A 24,685-nucleotide genomic window follows, 5' to 3' on the forward strand; every position below is an offset into this window, starting at 1 on the left:
GGGTTACGAGGCGCGGGGCAAGTAGCAAGGACTCGGCCTCGTTGTCTGCTGCCAAACGTTGACTCACGGCTCGCAAGCAGGTTTCAATTTACATTTACGTTGATTTTTTGTTAAATTGAGTTTGACTTTGGCTGTCGTTACGAAAGCAACATCGAGCGGAGACAACAAATATCAACATTGACATGGACACAAATGGGTTATAAGAAGCGCAAAATGACACGAGAAGTAAGCCGCAGTTGCCAGAGAAGCGAAGGGAGAGAAAGGCGGACCAAGTGGCGGAACAGATCTGACGGAAGCTCGCTCTCCCTATAAGAGCTCTCCAGGTAGAGGCAAATAGTCGATCAGAAGAGCTCCGTCGGATGTGGTTAGTCGACAGGCAAAATACTTCCCAGGAGAGTCTCTTCTCTGCGCGAAAGAGTTAGACCCAAAAGTCCAAAGAGAGAAAACGAAAGAAATCGGGGCTTAACTAGATCTTTATTGACAAGGGATTCTTTAAACGAAAGGCATTCATGAGGTCGACAGGCCTCAGACCTATCGGTAACTAGACTTATCAGCTGCAAAACAACAAAGGATCGAACATAATTAAATGCAACTAAGCGAATTTGGAAACTATGATCAAAATATGGTACATCGAATGCGGGAATAATGGGAAGGAGAGATCGTGGTATCCAAGGTAACTCCATATCAGATGATTTAGTCAAGCCGGCAGTGCCCTTGTCAGCCGTAGGAACTAGAGCTGACGATTCTTTAATCGCAAGGGACTTGGGAAATTCCAGGATTTAGTGCTTGGATCTCTTGTGGAGACTCGAGCCCTTGGCCGGTCGGGCCATTGACATATTCTCGGCGATCTGCTCGAAATAGAGCGTCTCGATGGTCTGCAGGGCGCCCAGCCAGATGGCGCGCGACTTGCTGCAGTGCTCGTCGAAGAGCTGACGCAGCAGCTGGAAGCTGTGAGTGGCCAGCACCTTGCGGTGCTCCAGGTCGTGCTCCAGATGGGACTCCCAGGCGGGCTGCAGGCGCTGCTGGCAGCAGCAGGTGTGGCACTTGTCGAGCGCGCGGCTCAGCCGGCTGGCCAGATGCTTGTCCAGCTGCGCATCCAGATTGTCGATCTGCCGGCGCAGCTCCACCTGGTCGTCGCCGTCGTGCAGCAGCGGCTCGAAGAGCATCCCAAAGATGCGGCAGGGCACCTGGACCAGTGGCTTGACGGACAACTGCATCTCGTGTCGCCAGCGAATGCAGCTGCGATTGCATGTGGTCTCTGTGTCGGGCCTGGAGACCTCCTTCGCCTCGTCGAGCAGCTGCAGCACCTCGACCGAGGCCTTCAGCATCTGGGCCTGCAGCTGCTTCAGCTGCTGCTCCCGCTGCTTGGCCACGAGCAGCTTGCGCTCCATCAGCGCATTCTCCACCAGCAGCTGGTCCCGTCCGTTCGCGCCCGGCTCGCTGCCCTGCAGCAGCCGCTGGAAGATGCTCCGCTCCTCCTCCAGCTCGCGGTCGGACAACTGAAAGTGCTCGCCCGATAGCAAATGGTCCTGATGACGTCTGCGATTCCGCATAAGCTGCAGGCGCATGCGCTTCTGCATCCTGCGTCTGTTGCGATTGAGCAGCGAGCGGCGCGCGGAGCTCGTGCGCAGTGCGTGGCGAAAGATATCTGTCTGCGTGGACTGTGAGCAGTGTATTGCAGTGCCGTCACCCGTTCCCCTCTGCCTGTCTCTGTCTCTATCCCTCTCCCTCTCCCTCTCCTGCTTCTGCTTCTGGCGCAATCGGCACGGGCATTGATGGCGCATGGCTACAGCTCTGGGCCTCGACTCATTCAGCTCGTGGACGGTGTCGTCGCCGCCATAGACTGCGCGACAGCTGAAGCTGCTGCAGCTGCTGTCGTGGCCGGGCGTCGCTTCGGTCGCTTCAGTCGTTTCGGTCGCTTTGTTCGCTTTGGTCGCTTTGGTCGCTCTCTTGGGTTTCCTTCGCTCGACCCGCACCCGCGACTTGCTCATCTCAATGAAGTGCTGGAAGCGCTGCGACTGCGGCTGCGTTGTGAAGTACTCCCCGCTGGAGTTCTCCTGCTGCTGCGTTTGGGAATGCAGTTTCTTGCGCAGGTACCTCTTCAGCTCCCTCCTCAGCTCCGCGTCGGACGGCAGCAGAGTCTCGCTCGAGCTCGACCTGCGGCGCCGATCGAACTGAATGTAGCGTCTCATCAGGGGCGACCACATGCGCTTGCACTTGTTGACGCTCGCGGATTGGGCTCGCCGCCCCGCCGCTTCCATCCGCTTGGCAATGGACTTGTACTTGGTGTCGCTGTTCAAGCGCTGGACACGCCAGGCGAACTTCACGAACTCTGGCACCGAGCCCGACCCGCTCTTGCCCAGGACATTCATTTCGCTGCGGCTCTGCGCTTGGGTCAGCCACTCCAGCATGTCGAGGCGCTCCTTGATCTCCTTCTCCAGCTGCTGCTTCTCCACCTCGATGGTGTGGACCTTCTGTTCAGCCAGCTGCAGGCGCAGCCGCTGCTCATCGATGTGCTGCAGGAAGCACTCCCTGGTGTATTGCTGCAGCTCCAGGCGCCTGGTGTTGTTCAGCTGCTCATTGGACTGAACGGGCGTTGGGGAGACAGAGGGCGATGGTGTTGGTGCTGGAAGAGGCGTGTGGATTGGAGGCTTGCTATCGCCACCTCGAGTCCTGTTGCTATGACTGTGCTTCGATCTAGTGTTCGAGCTCGGATTGGAATTCGAGTTCGAGTTGCTTTTGGGTCGTTGCTCCACTGGCTCTGGCTCATGTTGGCTCGGAACTTGGCTCGGGCTACCTTCCTTGCTAGAGCGCGACGTCGATAAAGGCTCTCCCTCCAGCAGCCTCTGCTGCATCCTCAGGGCCTCGGCGACCTGATGGTTCTGCTGCTGACTCAGAATGGAACGCAGCTTGTTCGCCAGCTGCTTGTCGCGCGCTGCGGTTAGCTTCCGCTCGAGCTCCTCGCTGCGCCGTCTTATTTGCTCCTCCTGCTGGCGCATTTTCTCCTGCTCGTGCAGCTTTTTGAGCTCCTCGACGCGCATCAGTTCATATTTCAGCTTTTCGCCGATTGCCGGGTCAATGTTTACCTCCAAGGGCTGGAGGCTCTCCTTCTTGGGCGCCTGGTGGTTCTGCAACTCAGTTTGTTTCCCCTCAAGTTTCTCCCACCCCAGGCGCTCAAGTCGGAGCTCCTCCGCCCTGGATTTCTGGATGGCCGATTTCTGTTCCTTAAGCTTGGCTTCAATCTCTATCGTCTCCCGCAGCATCTCTGCGCGCGAATCCTGCTTCGACTCCGGCTGCACGGCCTGCTTCTCGGGCTTCTTCAGCGTGAACAAACGCATCTCCTTCGCCCTCTGCCTGCGCAAGTTGCGCTCGTGCTCGCGCTGCTCGTGCACGCGCAGCAACTGATTCTCGTGCTCCTTCTGCTTACGCAGCCGCTCCTGCTCCAGCAACTGCTCCTCGCGCTTCTTCTCCTCCGCTTCGCGCGCCTTTTGACGCTCACGCTCGCGTTCGCGCTGCTGTCGCTCGATCGCCTGCTGCTCCTTGCGTCGCTCGATGTCCATCATTTTGCGCATACGCTCTGACGTGTTGTCCTGATGCAAAGGTCGCATGAGTCGTGCGAGTTGCTCGGGACGCATGAGTCGTTCGGGTCTCTCGGGTCGCACAGGTCGCACAGGTCGTTCGGCTCGTTCAAGTCTCTCGGGCCGCACAGGTTTCTCGGGCCGATCGGGTCTCTCGAGTCGCTCAGGTCGTTCGTGCCGCTCGGATCGCTCAGGAAGTTTGGATTGCTCAGGCCGTTCGAATCGTTCGGATCGCTCAGGCTTTACAGCTCTCTCAAGCCGTTCGATTCGCTCGCATTGCTCAGGTTGTCCGGTTCGCTCAGCTCGTTCGGATCGCTCAGGTCGTTCGAGTCGCTCGGATCGCTCAGGCCGTACGGCTCGCTCAGGTCGGTCCGACCGTTCGGCTCGCTCAGGCCGTTCGAGTCGGTCAAGTCGCTCGGATCGTTCAGGTCGTTCGAGTCGCTCGGATCGCTCAGGCCGTTCGAATCGTTCGGATCGCTCAGGCCGTACGGCTCGCTCAGGTCGGTCAGACCGTTCGGCTCGCTCAGGCCGTTCGAGTCGCTCAAGTCGCTCGGATCGTTCAGGTCGTTCAGATCGCTCAGGAATATTGGATTGCTCAGGCCGTTCGATTCGCTCGCATCGCTCAGGTTGTCCGGATCGTTCAGCTCTTTCGGATCGCTCAGGTCGCTCGGATCGGTCAGGTCGCTCGGATCGGTCAGGTCGCTCGGCTCGCTCAGGCCATTCGAGTCGCTCAGGTCGGTCGGGTCGCTGGAACCGCGCGGGTCGCGGAGCCAACGATATGAGCCTCTTCGGCTGATTTTTAGACATTTCTGGATCGGGATCGCTTTCGTGCTCCTTGAAGTGCTTCTTCTTGTACAGCTCAAGCAAGGGCTTCGATCGGCGATTAGGCACAGGCAAATCCTTTGGGGGCGGGTCTCGCTGAACAGCCACTGGCAAGTCGTTGACCGGGGCGGAAGTGGAGCTGGTGGGCCTGGGTGGGCTCATTAGGATAAGCGGCCGAAGTGGACCTGGCTGAGGCCTAGGCGTAGTCGGCACTTTACAACCGGGCTTGATATTAGCGATGAGCTCATGGTGCCAGAGCCGCTCGCCTTTATCCAATTGGCCTATCTGCTTCTCGGCAATCTTTGCTGCATTTGGTTGCTCTTCATTTGGGTTGCTCTGCGGCTTCGACTCGAGCCCCACGGTGGGAACACTCGCACGCGACGGCTCCGGCACACGCAAGCCCACGGCACTGCTCCTCTTTATAGTCTGCACCCGAAAGTCTGGCTTGCGCAGCAGCGTCCTTACTGGCTGCGTTACGATTTTGCTCACAATCTTGGCGTCGTTCCGGTTCTGCCTCGTCGGCTTGCGCCGAGCATCGTAGTAGTCGAGCACCGTGCGCAAGTCCCGATTGCAGTTGAGCAAATCCGTAAAGGGGTAGCTCAGCTTTCTGTCCTGCTTTAGCTGGTTGTGCATCAGGGTGATCAGGCAGTTCCTCGCCGACTTCTCGTCCTTGGTCGTGCGCGAGAAGATGCCCAGCCACTTGGGGCAGAGCTCGCGCTCAGCTACGCACGGATGTGCCTTGCTCATCTCCCTGATCAGCTCCATTTGCTGCAGGAAGTGCTGCTCCATCTTCTCGTCCGACGCGCTGCGCGCCGCGCTCAGCCTCGCAGGGCGCGGAGCCTGCATCGGACTTCGATTTCTCTCAATCGGTTTTCTTATCATTTTCTCTCCTTTCACAATCTCTTCCACTATATATATTTTTAGAAATTTTATTATTTTTTCCCTCCTTTCAATTCGATGCCTGATCACAAACTGAATAACTTTTTATGCCGTTGCTGGCAAATCGGTTTTCACTTTCTCATGGCCTGTTATATGTGAGGCTAGCCAAAACTGAGTTTCACTGGGGGTGTTCCTTTCTCATAGCCTGTTATATATGAGGCGAAGCAAAACAGAGTTTCACTAGGACTGAAAATTATACAGGATATGTAGTTGGCTAAGTTAAGCTAATGGAGTGAGTATCTCTTAAATGGAACTTGGTCATAGAATCAAAGTCTACTTTTATGAAGGTTCTCCGACGTACTCAGCTCGAAGAGGATGTGAATAGGAGGCACAGATTGGACATACTACTTGCAGTACCTTGAAGTAATGCCTCTACTCTGCAACAAGAAAATCCTACTATCCATCTCTAGCTAACCCCGCCTCTCCCCTGTGAGCAAGGATTTGCGAACGGAGCTCAGTTACCCCCACAGAATTTCCCACACATAATTACTCTTCATGTCAGTGAGTCTCAAATATGACCCGACGCCAACTCCCACATAATGGCCATAATTCCAGTTTCAGTATCAGTTTCAGAAGACACGAAACTCTGGGCTGTTGCGGGATTACCCTAACTCTTAGTGCCCAACAACAAATTCCATTGAAATTTTGTTGGTCTTAGTCTAATGACTCAACATATTAAAGAAGTTTCAGTCTGCGCCTTACCAATTACTTTGGCTTAATAGAAACTTGATTTGACAAATGCCCAGCACAGAGTGAGAGGGAGACCGATAGAGAGACAGAGAGAGAGAGAGAGGGAGAGCAATAGAGGAAGAGTGTGTGTATCCTACAAATTGATGGCCATAGGATTAACAAAATGCTTTTAATGTGCTAAATGAAATTAATAAAGTGCTAAAAGTTTTTGAGCCGCAAAAGTCTTGGCCCCAAGCATTAGTGAATACCACACACACACTTTGTACGGGGGCGCTGTGGGCGTGGCATGTGAAGCATTAACAAACGTTTTCATAATAATTACTGTATTATTATCTTTATTGAACGCAAACAGCACACACACACACACACACACATACAGCTAAATCCCGCTGGGGTGACTTTCTAATTGAGTGTTTAGCACAATTTTGATAATAATTAATATTTATGCCTTTTCCTTTTCGGGCCATTTTGATGGACTTCCTAGGCCAAGTCGACTTTTGAACTCCCTTTAAGCTGCTGCATAGCCGACCTCAATTTGTTAGGGAAACATTCAATTGGGCATTAAGGCTAAGGCCTATGCCATGCTGTCCAGCTACGCCTCCAACTCCGACTCCCGCCATCTTGCTATCCCACTTAGCCTAGGCCAAATGGAGCGTACGAGCTGCAGGTTCAGCGCTCATTAGGCGCTGCAAAAGCAAAAGCAGCAGCAGGAGCAAAGAGTTGCCTGCAAATCCCTTCAAAATAAAGACCCAAGTCAAATGCGATGGACTGAGCCCATTTATGCTTACCCTAGACCAAAATACTACGTGCATGTGGGTATGTCTGCTGTGTTGTGCCAACTACATATACATACATACATATTCATACTCTCTTTTCAATTCATGGCTGTGGAGCACACTGACATAATTAATAGGTGATGGACACTTCCTGATGGACACTTCCTATAGTACTCACACTTTGCTCACACTTTACCATTTCACAGGGTATTGCATCGTCGATCTCTTGCACTGGCCGTTCATCAAGTTGTTTTCCTTTCACTTTGCAACTGATTTATTTGATTTGATAGGTCTTGACGCAAATGTGTTTCATTTACCTACTCACAAAACGCTTTCGGGGGAGGGCGTGACAAGGGGCTGGGCCGGGGCTGGTCTGGCCTGTGGGGGTGGCTAGGTCAGTCTCGGAGCAAGTTTGTCTGTCTTTCTGTTTGTCTGTCTGTCTGGCCGTGCCTTGAAGTTGTTTGCCAACAATTTGAAACCAGCGTTCGGGGCTGAAAGGGTCAGAAGGGGTTTTTTCGGTCACTCGATACGGCGCTCATTAAATTTCTGTTTTTTCTTCCTCTTCTCTAATGCATAGCCTTTACATTGATTAAAGTGATTTGGAGGGTGTCTGTGGGCATTGCATAATGTATCGAATACAGTATCATTTATCTGTCCTCTACTTGCTATTCGAACTAAGATCTAAGGCTAAGACTTGTGGTAAACCAAATTCGAACCGCGAAGTGAATTATCCAAGTTGGGTCATTTGGCTCTGAGCTTCGTAAACACGTTTAACGACGTATGGACCACAAATGATTGGTTCAATCTATTAAGACAAAGGCAAAGTTTCCTCAAACTACTCCTCGCACTAAGAACGTAGTTTGAGGTAGTGCATAAACAGGCAGGGGGCCAGCCCACATATCACACTAGAGCATACCCCATCCGAAATTGCTATTAATTATCGACTTTCATATTCACCGATTATCATTAATTCGGCGTCAACTTAAAAGCTTTGAAACACTGAAAATTCCATGCCTTATTAAGGAGACATTAATAAGGCCTCCCCATCCGCTGCCTTCAAATATTTCGCCGAACTAATTAGCGTTGATTATGATAGTTTAATTGGCGAATTAATTGGGAAGACTTGGCTTGAAGAGATTTCCAAGGAAGGAGGGAGGGTGTGCGAGGGAGAAATTCATATTGATAGAGAGTGACAGTTAGAGAGATAGATATAGAATAAAATGAGAATGAGAGAACGTATAGAGATATGATACGGATGTTAAGAGACTCGGCGGGAAAGAGAGAGCGGCATAAATAATCGTTATCGCAGTCGCTATCGATATATTAACACTTTAATCTGCTTTAACTTAGACTTAAATCTTTTCCATGTTACAATTATCGTTATCGATATGTATTGAGATGACTTTGATTGATTGTTGGCAACAGCTGCACATACTAAACCAGCTGAATATCCCATTCCAGCACTGCGATCTCTACAACTTTACGAGCTGTTGCTGTTTGGGTTTCCTGCTTTCTCTCCCCCTTTTCCACGCTCCATGCCCCCTCTGGCTGTTCGCTTTCGTGCTTTCTGTTTCTGTTTTCTGTTCTCTCTTTCTTTTGCTTAACTTGACATTTATCGCTTTATACGCATTTCCTTTTGCCTGCCTGTCTGACTGCCTGTCACTCGGCTTGTCCGCTCACATCTCTCGCCCCGCCCCCGCCCCGCCTCAATTCCGCCTGCCTGTTAGTTTGACATGTTTGTTATGTTTATAGCACGATATATTTACCAAACTTAATTGGTAGTTATAGACGTTCCATATAAAATGCCAAGAAAATAAAATACGAGATTTTAGGGTGGTCCAGCAAAGGGCAGAGCGTAAGCTGAATTAAAGGCTGGACCTTTAAAGCAATTGTATGTAGAAAAAAATGCAATAAACTCTAAAAATACGAGAACTATCGACCGTTCGATATATCAATTTAAGGTCATATAAATCTGTGCTGGGAACTTTGTTTACTTAAGCTATTAATTTGCAGACATACACTGTTATCGACATAAGCGAAACACATATTTATCGATGTATATCGATAGCTGCTTTAAGTTGATACCAAGAACGATTCAATGCACACATTTCCAAGCAGTTCACATTCAGGATATTCAGTTATTAGTAATACCCAAATTCAACTGCACTTGGCTGTATAGCCACGCCCACTCTATAAACGCCCACTGCAACAGCCTCCCTCCCCCTGACAATATCCGGCCAAAACTCTCCCCCGCACTTGCCTCCGTGCCCCTAGATACCTTGCCTACGAATAGACTCCAGAGGCTGGCAAATGATTGTCATTGTCCGTTTTATGTTTCATTGTGTTGCCTGCGGCTGAAGCAGGAGCTGCTCTGTGTGTGTGTGTGTGTGTGTGTGTGTATGTGTATGTGTTGTTTGTCTTGTGAGCTGCTGTTATTTGTATTCGTATTAGTTTTTGTGTTTATGGTTTTTTTTTGTTTTGCAGCGGCGCTTTAATTGATGCGCCTCCTTCATGTAATCATAAATCTCTACTCGCTCTGCCCCCTCTCTGTCTCTGTCTCTGTCTCTGTCTCGCCCTTCATCTCACTAACAACAATAAAAATCAAATCAAATTTAATACAAAATTAAATAAATTGTGTTTTGGCTGCGACGGGCCTTAACTGCTGTTGTGCCTGCTGCGCTGCCATTTGTTTTGTAGTTTTTTATCAGATACCCTGTAAATTTGACAAGCTTAGCGGCTAGCTGGATGCACCGAAATGTAAAGCTGCAGCAGACGCAGCGAAATAGTCAAATAGAATGAGAGAGAGAGAGAGAGAAATGGAAAGAGAGAGAGAGCGCGCTGAGAATTACAGGGTATATGGACAGCCTTTCCTCCCATAAGAGCATCACTCAACCTGCAGTCCTTAATTTCAAGGTCGATTCACATTTTCTATGCTCAGCCTCTGCAGGGTATCAGGCTAGTCCGTCATTGCTGTCTTTTCTTATATATTGTTGTGGCAAGTTGTGTAGCCGCAGCTGGCACGCAAAAATTTCAACTTTTGGCCAAGTCTTCGCCAGTGTCTTCCACTCTCTCCCTCTCCCCTTCTCCCCCTCCCTCCCACTCCATCGCCATCTGTATCTTATTTAATTTGGCTGACTGAGAAGCGCGTAGAGAGGCGAGAGATGCCGCCGCCGCATGTTCGTTGACTTTATTTGCTGTGTGTAATAAAATTAAAGCCCTTTAGCTATTGTACTTTCACAAAACCCAAAAAAAAAAAAAAAAAAAAAAAAAAAGAAAAGAAGAAAAATGCAAAGGAACAAATTGTAAGACGCGGCTGGCAGGAGTACAGGGGGCGTGGCACTGCGTCGACAGGCAGCAGTCAGCAGTGAGCAGTCGGCAGTCGGCAGCCGGCAGCCGGCAGTCGTCAGGCAGTGCGAGCCAACGAGCCATGAATGTTGCTCTTAGTTTTGTGGATGTGGCCATTAAGTTGGCCTTTTTATAGTCCTAGTTACATGCCTGCCAGGCAGACACGCAGACACGCAGCCACGCAGCCACGCGAAGGACGCAAGGGCGAAGGAGGAGTGGACTTTAGTCTGCAACATATTGAGAATATTCGCGCTGTTGTTTAGCTAGTTTATATCGCATTAGATCTGCGACGCTTGCTAATGAACTTCGGCTCAGCTCCTTTAATTTTTTCTCCTTTAAAATATGGAGTCCCAGTCAGCAATTAAAAATGCCAGATAGTCCATTTTCCGATTGGATATGTCATACGAATGCAAATAATTACCATAGTTGAGGCAACAGTTTACTTAGCTGCAAGCCTACACTTCCTACACTTATCGATAATTATCGATTTCGATACTATTTTACTCCTTTACATTCCAGCATAGGTCTAAAAAGCCAAGCTGAAATGTCTCTTTGCAAAACTTATCGATAGTTATCGATTAATATCAAACTGAAGCTACTCACCTCCACAGTGGTCCTTGAAGTCGTCACAGCAATCGCCCAGCTTGAGACAGGCGTGATCGCAATAGCACGGCTTATCGCTCAGATCCTCGATAATCGCATTCACCGGCGCCTTCTGAACCACGCACGACGAGTCGCGCCCGTTGCAACAGAGTTGAGCCTCGCGGCACGAGCCGCCAGCCGCCAGAGGCAACAGCAGCGACAACCACACAACTCCGCCAAGCAGCGCCCATTTCGGTTGAGGGGCGTGGCAGATGGCGATAAACAAATTTTGTGACATTTTCAGCTTATATTTGTTGCAATCAAAACTGTTTCGATAACCGATAACAATAGTTCCCTATAGAAGTGTGAACAGATTTCATCAATACGTCATGCACGACTGGCTGTGTGTGTGACTGTGTGTGTGTGTGTGTGTGTGTAGGGACAATACGAATAGAAGTGTGGGTGTGGCTGTGCAGTGTGTGCAAATGCAATTTACGCCCAAAAGCGGAAATTAAAACTAAAATTGAATTATGACAATTGTGTGCCAGCATGGCATCCAAGAGAGAGAGAGAGAGAGAGAGGAGAGAGAATGAGAGAGCGAAGAGTGTAACTATCAATATATCGCAGAGGGGAAATGGGAATTTGGGAGCAGATTCCACCTATAGCAAAAGGGTGCGACGGGGACTTTACGACTTACCAAAACAATGCCATATAAGGCTTTAAACCAATTTAATATTACAATGCGGTATGTATCGATAATAAGAGAACAGTAGTCGTTGACTTAGAATCATATGTTCAATAGATATATATATATATCGATATAATAATAAAGGACTAATCGATAAGCGATAGGCTGACTAATCTATATAGCACTTCAATATTAATCAACTCTTGCCTAGAAAATTGTGCCTATTGAAATGCTAATCAATTCCCAAATGGGCAACCAAAAAATAGAACTATTTTGCATAAAATACTGAAGCAGATGGCAACAAAGGAGTCAACGGAGAAGAGGAAACTGTAGACAATGGCGCATCCATGCTGTGGCAGGTGTGGGGCAACGGGCAAGGTGTAATAAAAAGACAAAAAAAAAAAAAAAAACCATTTCAATTTTCATAAATCGTTGCCGAAATCGTTAAGATATTATGATAATATATGAGCTGCCAAGACAAGCTGACGAAATCAATGGACCGAAAGGAGGCAACTGATTGCCATCAAGAGATTCTCTTAAATGATGGAGCATATTCACTTAAAAAGCAAGGACTTCACTTTATTAATCCTATCTATCTATATCTTATCACTATATCTTATTATAGAGTGCCAGAGGGATGGATATATGAAATTTCATTCATCCAATCATATGGATACTATAAGTTGAGTTCGAGTAGAAACTCTCATCGCAGAGGAACTTTGATGCAGCCAGCCTCTTAACTCCTTCCACTCATCTCTTTGTGGAGGAACATTATGCTCATCCAGCTATATCAAATTGAGCTCAAGAGACGAGCCTAAAGGCAAAGCGATTGAGCACTCAAGTCTGAATATGGCCGAGAAAGACACACATACATACATAAGCATATGTATATATGTTCACATAAATGTGAATCAATTTGCATTAGAAAGCGATCTCTCATTTGAATTTTACAATAAAAAAGAAAAAATTGCATTCGATTAAAAACTAATTTTCGATTTGTATGCGCCAGGTGAAGCGAACCAGGAGCTGCGGCCAAAAAACTCAAATGGTCTGTGCTGAATATGCACAGCTCAAATTATATCTGTTAACAGTGGTAAACCTGTCCAATTTAGCCTGATTAACAATTTCATTAAAAAACTTAAATGATAATCCATTACCACAACAAAGAGGACTGCAGCCAATCAGAACATTATTATATATCATTCACATTATGGGTATAGTACACGCAATTTATGCAATTGCGACTCACTCATAAATCGTCCATCATAAATCACTCAACAAATGAGATCACTGAGTCAAAAGGAACGGCTCTAACACTCCCACGAATTACTCAATTCAATGCACTCGCACGCAGTCCACGCAGACAGAGACGCTGAAAGCAAACAAAAGGAACGAAAAAATCACTCAGCTCTGGCAGGGCGAAATTAATTTTGAACAACGCTTCGATCACACACAGACAATTGGGTGGGCAACAAAAAATGCACTCAAAACGGTTGGCGAAACACGCGCAGCATTTGGCAGGTGCCGTTATTAAATTTACCGCAAAATGCCTAAAAATAGGCAGCAAGGAAATAAACAGAATTTAAAGCGGGCCATCGAAAAGGGAGAAACGAGACAACAATAACAACACCAATGACGGCGGCACGCACACAGACAAAGCAAACTAAATTTCCGCAATTTTTTTTCAAGTGTGTTACTGTGTGGTATTTGTAGGTCTGTGTGTGTGTGTGTGTGTGTTAGCCAGGCTACATAAATGTGCTTAAATGATTAATAACTTTTGTCACTCCTTTCTCACACACGCGAATATCGCTCACTGCGGCGCGGTTTCAGTTCCACTTATAAAAAAAAAAAAAAAAAAAAAAAAGTATCAACAACAACAATGAAGAGCAGCTGGTGTAAAAGTCTAATAAGCGCCCTTTCTTGTTGGCTCCACACGTGTGTTTTGCTTACGTTATTTACGCTATTTTCGAGAGCTAACTGTTAACTGTTACGTTGCGGAAAGCGCACGACAAGTGCGAACACTGCGAAAGCCGGTCGACGACTGTGCCAGTTGCTCTGCTGCGTGGTGAGTTATAAAGCAACACAAAACAGTGTCGCCTGTCGGCAGTCGGCAGTCGGCAGTCGGCAGTCGCTCGTGCTTAGCCACTCAACCGCTCGGCTCGGCAGGCTCGAATCGTTGCACCCCGTCTCGGCCCGTCTCCCTTCCACTCGCCATGTCTCGCTTCGCTTCGCCTCGCCGCGTCTCTCGCATCGTCTCGCCTACTCTTTCATGGCGTCCCGTTTGAGTCGCTGTGTGGCTGAGCCGCTGCTTGACACGTGCAAAGCGCTTTGATTTGTTTGTTTTGAGTGGGCTTTGCTCACTGCACGACAAGGAGAGGAGAGAGGACGGTACGCAAAGGCGCAGGCAAAAAAGCCGGCATAACGTCGTTACACTTGCATTTCCCCCAAAAAAACAACACACACAAAACAAACAAAAACAGAAGAAAAAAAATTGAATTGAAATAAAAGAAAACAATATAAAAAGAATTACACTCTGTGGTGAGTTTTTAAATACGCCGCAGGCCAACAGACAATAGCAATATTTACTCTAAAAGCCATTCAAAGCGGAGTGTTTAAATCAATGTTATCGCAATCACATACACACACACACACACACACACACGCATAGATGCATGCTATGTTTGTTTTAAATTATATTAAAAAAGTTGAGCGAGACAACAATCACTTTAACAACTCTTCTACTGCTTCGCTCCCTCCTCCTCAGTCAGCTTGCTCTTGCGCGCTTACTTGTGATCGTTGTTGTTGTCTCTGTCTTTCTCTTTTAGTGTGTCGGCGCTTTAGGCTTAACGACAGCCATTACGATTGCCAGCTAACGGTACCTTCAGCCCATTGGATTGCAATACAATGACTTCCTCTCTGTTTCTCTCGTTCTCTAGCTCTGTAGGTAAGCCTCATTTAAATTACACAGATTATTTCTCACTATAACTGTTTCTTTTCCTCACGTTATCTTGCAGTATTGCAACTTATGATCGGCCATAACGAATTGTCTTGAAAGCAGCAGCCTTATTTGTACGCTTTACCTTTTTCTCTCTCACTCTTTCACGGCAAATCGGCAGAACTCGTTTCGTCTCATTAGCTCGTTTTTTGTTCTTTTTGATTTCTAATCTCAGCAAACTTTTTTCATACCTCTTTAAGAATATTGTCGCTCATACGATAGATCGAAGTAGGCGTATTTTCAAGCGAAATTTTTTTGTAAATCTAGTTAGCTTTTGGGGCGAGCCCAGGCTGATACACCCAGCCCGATTTCATATTATATTCATTCCGTCTCTGGCTCTCAAACAAACAACATCCAAAATTCAAAAATGGAAAATTCGGAAAAATAAACAAAATTATAATATTTGTAAAAATGCTGTGAAAAAGCATTATTTGGGAACAAACAAATTTAGCTCGTTTTTTTGTTATTTTTGGTTTCGTATCTCTTTTAAAAATCTTGTCGCTCAAACGATATTCGAAGTAGGCGTATTTTCAAGCGAAATTTTTTTGTAAATCTAGTTAGCTTTTGGGGCGAGCCCAGGCTGATACCCCCAGCCCGATTTCATATTATATTCATTCTGTATCTGGCTCTCTAACAAACAACATCCAAAATTCAAAAGTGAAAAATTCGGAAAAAAAAATGAAATTATAATATTAGTAAAAATGCTGTGAAAAAGCATTATTTGGGAACAAACAAAATTTTGTAGTTTCGTGAAAAAAAAAAAAAAAAAAAAAAAATTACGAAAATGTGAAAAATTTGGTTTGTTATCGTTTTAAAATCTAAGCACAAAAAATCATTTCGGAAAATTTAAAGCTTTTAAAATAGGCAAACATGAAGCGAAAAAAAATACGGGAAAGCAAAAATAAGGTAAGGTCTTGTGCCTTCTGTGTGTAATAGGCCAGTCCAACTAAACTAAGGCTTTGCCATTGCAGAAAAATGTCTCAAAAAATATTAACATAAATTGAAAAAAGCAAAAATGTTGAAAAATAGCAGTAGAAAACGCAATATTAAAAATACATATTAGACTTGAATCATATATCATCTCGAATCCATCTGATTGAAGTTAACACGCATCAGTTGCGCAGCTACAGTCCGACTTTTAAACTGAACACCTTTTCCACACGACTTTCGGAAACAAAAGTAACGGAACATTGGAAACTATGAAACTCGGATGAAGCAAAAATACACGCACCTACTCAATCAATAATTACCTGCAGTGACCTACAATGACTTACCAATACTTACCAGACTTACCAATAATCAAGAATCACGAATCACCTTACAAACCGCACATGCACGGGTAATTCGCCTAACACGTGACGGCGCGCGAGTACGCGCGACCGATTCACGTGAGCTATGCGAATTTGCCATCATGGATCATATGTATAAAAAAAAAAAAAAAAAAAGTAGGTAAGCTCACAGCGCCAGTTGCACTTCAATATTCTATAGATTGTATATTCTCAATTGGATTCTCTGCGTTCTAATTACAGTTAATCGGCCAATGCGATTTCAAGCTTACGGTACCGCGACCGCACCACCTGAACCAGACATTACCATTCCACTACGCGTCGCCACATCATCCATACCACCTATACTCAAATCGTCTTAGGTTGGGAATACGCAAATATTTTGGAACGGCTAATGTTGCTTGAAGCACACTATAGAGATCTTTCTACTAACCGCACATACAACGCCACACTATACCACGCCACACCAAACCTCACCACACCGCACCACACGGTCGTCGCGCAGGATAGCGTTCTTGAAAGCGAGGTTGGCCTATCCGGTTTGCTGCACTAGTCAATCGTATGAAATATATGCTTACCTTTCAAATATATATATCCTACACTGTGAATGCATGCAAAGAACGTAAACTGCAGTTTTCATTTCCACAGGGTGGGGTGGGAGTGGGTGAGTGGTTGAGTGGGTGAGAGGTGGGGTAAGTGCCTAGTGTAATAATTAGTGCAGCTTCAGGCTCTGTCAATGTCTAAAAGGACTCTCACATGCGTGCTAAGGAGCGTGGGTCACTAGAGAGGTTGTGAGCGAGTGTGAGAGGAGATGGGGGAAATAGAACGGATCGGAAAGCCACGTAGTAGAGGAGAGGAGGCTCGACAGAGTCAGGACAGGATTGAGTTTAGAGAACATGAAAAATAAGATTTTGTAAGGTTTATGAAATGAGCTGACGTGTTGCTCTCGGCTGTGCTGATGGAGCGACCCTCGCTAGAGATTTACCCACTTGCACTTGGCATCAGCTCTATTCGGGCATCGGCCGTTTGGGGCGCTGAGTGCTCGGCGTGGGCGTGGCATATGGCGACAAGCCTGGCAATGGGCAGACAATGGGTTAAGTTGACACAGTTGCATGGCCAGCGAGACGGACAGTTGACTAATGGAGGATAGGAGAGAGGAGAGTGGAGAGTGGAGAGAGGAGAGAGGAAAGGGTAAAGGAAGCGAGTGACATTTATGCTGACACCAAAAATCATCATCATCAGCAACAACAACAGCAGCTACAAAAGAGGCGAGCCACGCCCCCACTCACGCAACGCCCAACTGGTGGTGGTGGTGCTGCTGCCTCTGCTGCTTGGCAACTTGACTCGCAAATATTTGCCAGCTAGGCAAACTTGTGGGTCGCAGCTCTGCTCTCGGCAGGGGGCAGGAGGCACGAGGCAGCAGGCAGCAGGCAGGAGGCGGTAGGCGGTAGGAGGAGCCGTGGCAGCAGAGAGGTGTCGCATGCGTTGTGTTTCCGCTCCAGATCATAAACAAAGCGAAAGCGAGTGCCAATACGAGTTATGCACATTTCATGTTTCATGCTCCCAGTTCCATGTTCCATTCCCGCCCGTTCCGCCCGCGACACCTGACTAACAGCGTCGGAACGCCCGCTGGCAGTTGCCGTTTGCAGTTTGGGCTGCCAGCTCTGTTTCAAGTTGTTGTTGTTTCCGTCCCCAATGGCAGCAACAATTAAACGCAGCTGCAGCAAGCGCTGACTGCCAGGCAGGGTGTATGCGACTAGCAGATACCCCCTAATCTCAAATGTGTGGTAGACGGCGCTAAGGAAGCGCAAGAGAACGGGAGAGGCATGGGCTGGAATACCGAATTCAATATAAATGCCCTGAAGCGGCAGCAGAGTACACTCAACTAGGAAATACCCTGTAAGCCAAGACACAAGTTCAATTAAGCTTAAGCAGTTGTCTCAAATGACACTGACATATTTTAATACTACGATTGCACATAGATATGTCTGCTGGAACCAAGGGTATACCCAACTTTGAATACCCTGTAAGCAGCGACAACATACCTCTTCATTCGACAAGCCCATGGGAAACAGGGCATACCTGATTCGAATATACCCTGCGAACTAATTGCTTCATATCTCTTGCTAATTGCAATGCGAATACACCGCATTTCATTATGTTTACAGGGTATTTAGCAACTGGCCAGCGGCTACATTTTGGCAACTAATTGAAATGCCCTCGTTTTGCGCACAAAAACAACTGACTTGAAATGCAGACAAAGCCAAAATGTGAACAAGAGAAAGGAATAGACAGGAGAGAGAGAGACAGAGCGAGAGGCAAAGAGAGAAAGAGATGATGCATTAAATATATGTGACCTGCAACATTTTTTGCGACACAATTTTCATCATTTTCACCTTAGTTTCCACGTGCTAAAAAAATCTGCTCGAAAAGCAATTTGTTTTAGTTGTCCACAAATTGGTTTTTCATATTTTTCTTAGAGCTTCAAGCGACACAGACTTCAATTTATTTGATAATGGAATTTAAATCAAGCACAAATGCCCAACTACAAATGTAAGAAAAGCAACTGTAAATTCACATATACGAGTTGATGATGGATTGATGGATGAATGATAGATTTAAATTTCGTGTACGTGGGTATTCTGGATTGTGCACTCTCTCACCTACATGTGTATCTGGAAGCCTTGCAAATGGTGAGCTGAAACATACTTGAAATTCATCATCACAGAGCTTAACAGGGTATACATATATCCACTAAGCTCAGTCAACACACTTATAATTTGCAGGGTATTTAAAATCAATCGTATTTGCATCTCTTCTCAGACTTTACAGGGTATATGCATATACATTAATTACTTCAGTGATTGACAGTATATGTCGATCGACTTTTTACAGGGTATTTGCGAGTCAGTCATGTTTCAATTCAAGCATAAGTTCACTAACATTTTCTAGGGTATGCACGATACTTGAGTGCATTAATGAGCGTGCCGGGCCACAGTTCAGCCAAATGGGGGCGGCAAATAGCATTCGTGTGGGAGGGGGGGCGTGACAGCTAAAGAAATTCCGAATTTCAGAAAATCGTAAAAAAAAAAACATTTTTATTTCACTAAATTGAAAAATGTATAAATATAACAACAAAATTCAGATGAGAGATGAGTGTGTGACTGATGCGTATGTGTATGCTTGTGTGTGTGTGTGCGTGTGTGTGTATGTGTGTGTGTGTGTGTGTGTGTGTAGGCCAACTGTTGAGTCTGAGCCAAATGCCGCTGCCGTTGACGACAAATTCGACAGTTGCAATTCGTGTGCCGCGACTCGAACAACGCGAAACCAAAACCAAAATAAATTTATAATTTCATTGTTGTTGTCGATGCTAAATGTTGTTGTCGCAGCCGCTGTCGCTGTTGCTGTCGACGTTTGTTGCCTTTATCATTCGCGCCCATTTAAATGGCCGTAATCAAATGACAACTTGTTAAACACAACGATTAAAAACGCAACCCCAGAAATCTTTCACGAAATCACCAAACAAAATAATTTATCAATTAAAAGCAATTTCCACGTTAATCACTGCTTGCCGCAGTAGAGGGAAAGCGGCGAAAATAACCATAAAAAAATAACTAAAAAAAAAAAAACAAACAAACAAACAATCGAGATGCCAGCAAGAAAAAAAGTAAACATGATTGCCAGAGTATTACAGGGTATACGCATTGGGGCTGTGGCAGTGGGGAGGGCGGAGGGGGTTAGGGAGGGGAGAACTTCGACGGGCTGCATAATTAAAAATTAATTTAATACAGAATAAATATGTGCATATGACATGTGAGCGGCTGTGTGTGTGTGTGCGAGAGAGAGAGAGGGAGAGAGAGAGAGAGAACAGCGTGTGCGAGCATTTTATCCAAATGAAAAGAAAAATTTATTTTATTTTATTTTTTGTATAATTAAAATTTGTATATAAACTTTCTATTTATTTATTTTTATTGCTGATTATATTTCTACAAATTAAAATATATTTTGCATACATTAAAGGGGAAACATTCAAAGCCCACAAATCGTGCCACACTTTTGTGGAATGCCCCCAATTCACATTGGGGCGTGCCAGGGGCAGAGGAGGGCGTGCCGAGGTGGGGTGCTACTGGGGTGCGTTCTCTAGCCATCTATCTTTAGAGCGCGCCAAGCCTCAGCCGACGCGACCTATAAATAAACGCCATATACAACCGAAATATGCGTCGCTCGATCGTCTCTAGCTGCTCTAATAAAATTGAAATCACTCGGCGTTGCTTCACTCTTCTTCTTACTGCCTGTTTACAGTTACATTCCGAGGAATAAATAAAAATTGTTTTAGAAATAAGTCAGAGTCATAATTTCAATGAGATTAAATGCAAAATGTACTAAATCATAGGACGGAGGAGCAGAAAATAAATTTGCAATCAGAAATGGACGATTCAGCTATAATGAGTGATGATAATGAATGATGAATGATAGATATTGAATGATGGTTTCGGATAGAGAATGCTAATAAGTATTAATAGTGAATAATGAATGGTGGAAATTGAACGAAAGTCAATATAATGAGTGATAAATAACAGAGAACTGATGATAATGACTGATGAATGATGAGATGGATGAATTAAGAGTAGTGAATAGTAATGACTGATGATCATGATAATGAATGATGTCAATAACGATGATAATGCATGGTGATAATGGTAATAAATGATGCTAATGAGTAATGATAATGAATGAAAGTCATGATAATAAGTGATGCATGACTGAGGAGTGATGATAATGATAATAATGAAAGAATCGATAACGATAATATATGATGATAATGATAATGAATAATGTGATTATAATCATAATAGTAATATATGATGAATGATGATAATGATAATGAATAATGTGATTATAATCATAATAGTAATATATGATGAATGATGATAATAATTATGAGTGATAATATATGATGATAATGATAATGAATAATGTGATTATAATCATAATAGTAATATATGATGAATGATGATAATAATTATGAGTGATTATGTTGTAATTATATTCAAAAGTGATAAACATAATGAGGCATGCATAATGAATGATGAATTATGATATATGACATAATTATCGCAAGTGATAATGATAATGAATGATGATAGCAATACGAATAAGACCAGAGGGGCGAAAGGGAAGGCAGACAGAGACCGACAGATACAGATAAAGTTAATGATAATCACATCAAGCTGAGTTCAGTGAGAGGACATCATACATACTTACAGAGTGAAAGAAAGTAGCATGCTGAAGCTGGCATTACTCCCGGGATGGACTTGTCCCATCTCAGCTCACTCGCAGAGCCTGCAACTGATTGCCTGTGCAGCAGCCGAGAGCAGCTGGCAGAGAGGAGCTCGCAACGTTGATGTGCACCTGTTGAGGTGCGCGCGCTCTCGTCGTTTGAGGCATTTAACGTTGAGTGTCTTTTAATTGCCAGCTGTTGACAGGCGGAAAGAAGCAGGGGCAGAGGCAGGGGCACTGCCACCCTTTCTCTGTCGAGACCCAAGCATCGGGCCATGTGATTAATGAGCCATGGACTCGGAATATACCAGAGCAATTAGAATACAATTAGCAGCGCCACTAATGAGCAGCCACTGCCCCTCCTCTTCTCTCTTTTGCGCAGACCAGGCGCCAGCAGCAGCAAGGCAGGAGCCGGCAGAGGGACACACAGGAGCAGCCAAAGGCGCAGCAGCAGCAGCAGCAGGAGGAGCCGGCGCCAGCCTACCGAGTGGAGCACTCGGAGCTCTACGGGCGCTACCTGGTGGCCAACCGCGCGCTGCCCGCCGGCGAGCAGCTCATCAGAGAGCAGCCCCTAGCAATCGGACCCTGCGTCAGCTGCGAGCCCGTCTGCCTGGGCTGCTACCAGCCGGTCCAGCTGGGGCCGGAGCAGTGCCGCTGCAAGGGCTGCGGCTGGCCGCTGTGCGCCGCCGACTGCCGCGGACTGGGGCAGAGCAGCGGGCACAGCCGCGAGGAGTGCGAGCTGTACGGCCGGCGGCGGGCGCAGGCGGCTGAGCTACTCAAGGAGAGCACCTCGCCCGACGCGGTGCGGGATCTGTACGAGCTGGTGCTGATAGTGCGCATCTTGCTGATGCGGAAGCACCAGCCGGAGAAGTACGCCAAGGTACGGCTGATGGAGTCGCACACGGAGCAGAGGCGCGAGAACCTCACGCTCTGGCAGCACTATGAGAAGAAAGTCGTGCAGCGACTGCTCCACGATTGGCAGCTGGCCCAGGAGCTGAGTGGGCTGGAGCCGGCGGAGATGCACGAGATCTGTGGCATTCTGGATGTGAACTGCTTTGAGATTGGGCAGCGAGGGGGCAAGGCGCGTACGCTATATCCGAGCGCCTTTCTGCTCGCGCACGACTGCCGACCAAACACATCGCACACGGACGATCCACTGGACTACTCGATCATCCTGCGGACGTCCCGTTCGGTGCGCGAGCAGGAGACACTGACGCTCAGCTATGCGTATACGCTGCAGGGCACCTTGAAGCGTCGCACCTTCATCCAGGGCGGCAAGCTGTTCTGGTGCCAGTGCCAGCGCTGCGCCGATCCCCGTGAGCTGGGCAGCGACTGCAGCGACCTCGTCTGCAAAATCTGTCGAACAGGCAGCATTCGAGCCACAGAGCCGCTCAAGCAGGAGGCCGACTGGGCGTGAGTAGAAATCAACTTTGTTTCAATCCCACTCTCACAAAAACTTTCTCTCTCTCTGCCTGTCTCCCTCTACCCTTCAGCTGCGATCGCTGTGCTCATCGCATCGAGTCGGTGCAAGTGGAGCGCCTCTTGGATCACATCAATGAAGATCTCGAGTCCATCGATGTCCACGACATTCCCGCCTTGGAAAACTTTCTCATACGGTACGTCCCTCGATGCCTCTCACCTAGCGGAGCTCATCCAACAATACTCACCTCAATAACTTCTTTACTTATATCTGGATATACTCTTCAATATTAACTCTAACAGTAATTTCAGCAACTTGGTTAACTTTGCTCAAAATCAATGACAACTCACACTCAGCAGACACTTGCCGGCGGCTTCTTCCATCAAATCGCATCAGTCTAATACAACTTCTAATACATTGCAGACTCTTTCCCTGAGAGACTTTTAGCTTTGATTGACAGTCCTGTAGATCTACAAAGTCTATGACTGAAAGTCAGTTTGATCATCAGTGAGAACATCAATATGTCAGTGATTCCAAATCCTTCAATCAATCAAGAATCTAGGAAAGAGAGGAAATTAGAGATCACTCAGTGTAATTCATTGAATTGATCAATCTGTCAACTATTTACCAATTCAATCAGTGTGTCCATCAGTCAACTCCATCATCTATAAGCAGTTAATCAAAAGGAAAGAAGACAGTCAATCGCCGTATGCTTTTATCACTGACTGATCAGAAATCATTTACGGTCAATCGATGATCGAGAAGATCATTGGGTCGATCGTCAAGCTAATCAATCAGCTTGTCAGTCAATAGTACATTGTTTCAATCATAGATTCGATTAGTTATGCTCTCCCTTTTAACTTGTCAATCAGTCATCAATCAGAGCGTATTGTTTATTATATAGAACAGAAAACTTCTTTTTTGTCTGTTCTACTATAACAATCAAATCATGACTGACAATGATTGATCTATGCGTCCACAAGAAGTGGGACCCAAAAAATTGCTTAATATTAACATTATGATTATAAGGAAGTCTCTCTCTATCTCTCTCGCTCTCTCTTCGTTCCGCCCATGGACCGTTTAATACAGCTTCTCACTAACTAAGTACTTATACTCATGGTTTGTATCAGCAACATTTGGGTCAAGGGTCAAGGGTCAAGGGTGACTCTGAGTTTGATAAATTGATTGAAGCCATTCGATTGTCCTATTTGTAGATATCGCGAGGTGCTGAGACCCAATCACTATCTCCTGCTGTCCGCCAAGTACTCGCTATGCCAGATTTATGGCCGTGTCGAGGGATATTTGCTGCCCGAGCTCTCGCCACAGGATATTGAGCGCAAGGAGCGCTACTGCCGCGAATTTCTGGCTGTCGTTGATATACTCGAGCCGGGTCTAACCCGACTGCGCGGTAAGTCAGAGACTCTAGAAATAACTAGAGACTAGAATAAGTGGGCAGAGTACCAGAAACTGAATCAAGAGTATGTAAGCCTTCACTGAATAATCAAGAGTATACAGAGTCTAGAGAGTGTAGAAAGGTATTTACCATTCAGTATATACAATAGATCCCGATTTTGAAGTTTCTATTACTTGGCTTCTATTATTCTATTAACTTGAAATATCGAGAGTGTACAGAAAGTGTATTTGAGTGTATTTGGATCTTCTGCGAACTCGCTCTTTATGTACCGAACCCTCATCCGTATCCTCTTCGTCTCTTGCAGGTCTCATCATGTACGAGTTGCATGCGCCGATCATGGTGCTCGCCCAGCTGGGCATGCAGAGCGGTCGCATGTCGCGCCAGGAGTTCCAGAGGCGCATCAAGGAGGTCGTGCGACTGCTCAAGGAGAGCGCACACATTCTGCAGCTGGAGCCACCCGGTTCTAGCGAGCACGAAATGGGCCGAGCCGCAGCTGATGCCTTGGCCAAAATAAATGCACAGCTGTAGGGCAGAGAGCCTGTACGAACTGGGCGACGGGCCGAATGGACTATATATATATATATATATGATGATGAATGATATTGATGGAATTGTAAAGTGTTTTGAAAAGACCTGAAAAGTAATAGAGACTTTGCTATATTTCAATTTGAGGAGTGCTTCGATTGGAATATTTGAGCAAGCTATGTAAACTCCCTGTTAACCTGCACCAGTTAAGGCCACTCTCCTGCTCATGCTCATTCCCGCACTGTAATACTCGTCTATCTCCATAATAATCTCCGAGAAAAAACTTCGGTGGCGGGTAACAATTTTTAATTAGCCAGCATTTTGCTTGGCGAGACTCGTTCCATT

The 24,685-nt window shown here is 46.3% G+C and overlaps 3 protein-coding genes and 1 long non-coding RNA gene across 9 annotated transcripts in view; 2 read left to right on the forward strand and 2 right to left on the reverse strand.

The window, feature by feature from the left end:
* Positions 1–13,485, reverse strand: part of vex (somatomedin B and thrombospondin type 1 domain containing protein vexed) — a 102,874-nt gene extending 89,389 nt beyond the window's left edge. The window contains exons 1-2 of one of the 3 annotated variants that reach the window (XM_089474997.1): positions 13,371–13,485; positions 10,754–11,087 (exon numbers count right to left, since the gene is read on the reverse strand). In XM_089474997.1, the coding sequence (XP_089331123.1) occupies positions 10,754–11,030 (277 nt within the window). In that variant the 5' untranslated portion in view covers positions 11,031–11,087; positions 13,371–13,485. Of the gene's footprint in view, positions 1–10,753; positions 11,088–13,195; positions 13,262–13,370 lie in introns of those variants that run through there. The other 2 variants (XM_089474999.1, XM_089474998.1) reach the window with 2 other exon arrangements.
* Positions 456–5,706, reverse strand: LOC108619987 (uncharacterized). Its single transcript, XM_018016832.2, has one exon. It carries the CDS (start codon positions 5,280–5,282, stop codon positions 780–782), a length of 4,503 nt encoding a protein of 1,500 aa, XP_017872321.2. The 5' UTR covers positions 5,283–5,706; the 3' UTR covers positions 456–779.
* A 308-nt stretch (positions 13,486–13,793) lies between the features above and the next one.
* LOC108619988 (uncharacterized) lies at positions 13,794–16,322 on the forward strand. 4 transcript variants are annotated; one of them, XR_016271183.1, is made up of 5 exons: positions 13,794–13,808; positions 14,246–14,364; positions 14,435–15,321; positions 15,387–15,864; positions 15,945–16,322. It is a non-coding gene; the product is annotated as an uncharacterized LOC108619988 (long non-coding RNA). The 4 variants fall into 4 exon arrangements; XR_001916296.2 differs by lacking the exon at positions 13,794–13,808 and adding an exon at positions 13,944–13,958; XR_016271185.1 differs by lacking the exon at positions 13,794–13,808 and adding an exon at positions 13,944–13,958 and having other exon boundaries at positions 15,387–15,860.
* Positions 16,323–18,976: 2,654 nt separating this feature from the next.
* Positions 18,977–24,481, forward strand: SmydA-4 (SET and MYND domain containing, arthropod-specific, member 4). Its single transcript, XM_018016824.2, has 5 exons — positions 18,977–19,368; positions 21,364–22,394; positions 22,475–22,597; positions 23,616–23,809; positions 24,120–24,481. The coding sequence occupies exons 1-5, from the start codon at positions 19,351–19,353 to the stop codon at positions 24,341–24,343; spliced, it is 1,590 nt and encodes a 529-aa protein (XP_017872313.1). The 5' UTR covers positions 18,977–19,350; the 3' UTR covers positions 24,344–24,481.
* The last annotated feature ends 204 nt before the right edge of the window (positions 24,482–24,685 follow it).

Source organism: Drosophila arizonae, chromosome X (assembly GCF_054131065.1).
Source record: "Drosophila arizonae isolate 15081-1271.41 chromosome X, UAZ_ARI_1.0, whole genome shotgun sequence".
Taxonomy (NCBI): domain Eukaryota; kingdom Metazoa; phylum Arthropoda; class Insecta; order Diptera; family Drosophilidae; genus Drosophila; species Drosophila arizonae.

Bases quoted from the DNA above. Each gene is read 5' to 3' on its own strand.
- LOC108619987 (XM_018016832.2), bottom strand. From the start codon at position 5,282: ATGATAAGAAAACCGATTGAGAGAAATCGAAGTCCGATGCAGGCTCCG.
- SmydA-4 (XM_018016824.2), top strand. The intron at 22,598-23,615 runs GTACGTCCCTCG...TCCTATTTGTAG, and splicing joins TTGGAAAACTTTCTCATACG to ATATCGCGAGGTGCTGAGAC. The intron at 23,810-24,119 runs GTAAGTCAGAGA...CGTCTCTTGCAG, and splicing joins GGGTCTAACCCGACTGCGCG to GTCTCATCATGTACGAGTTG.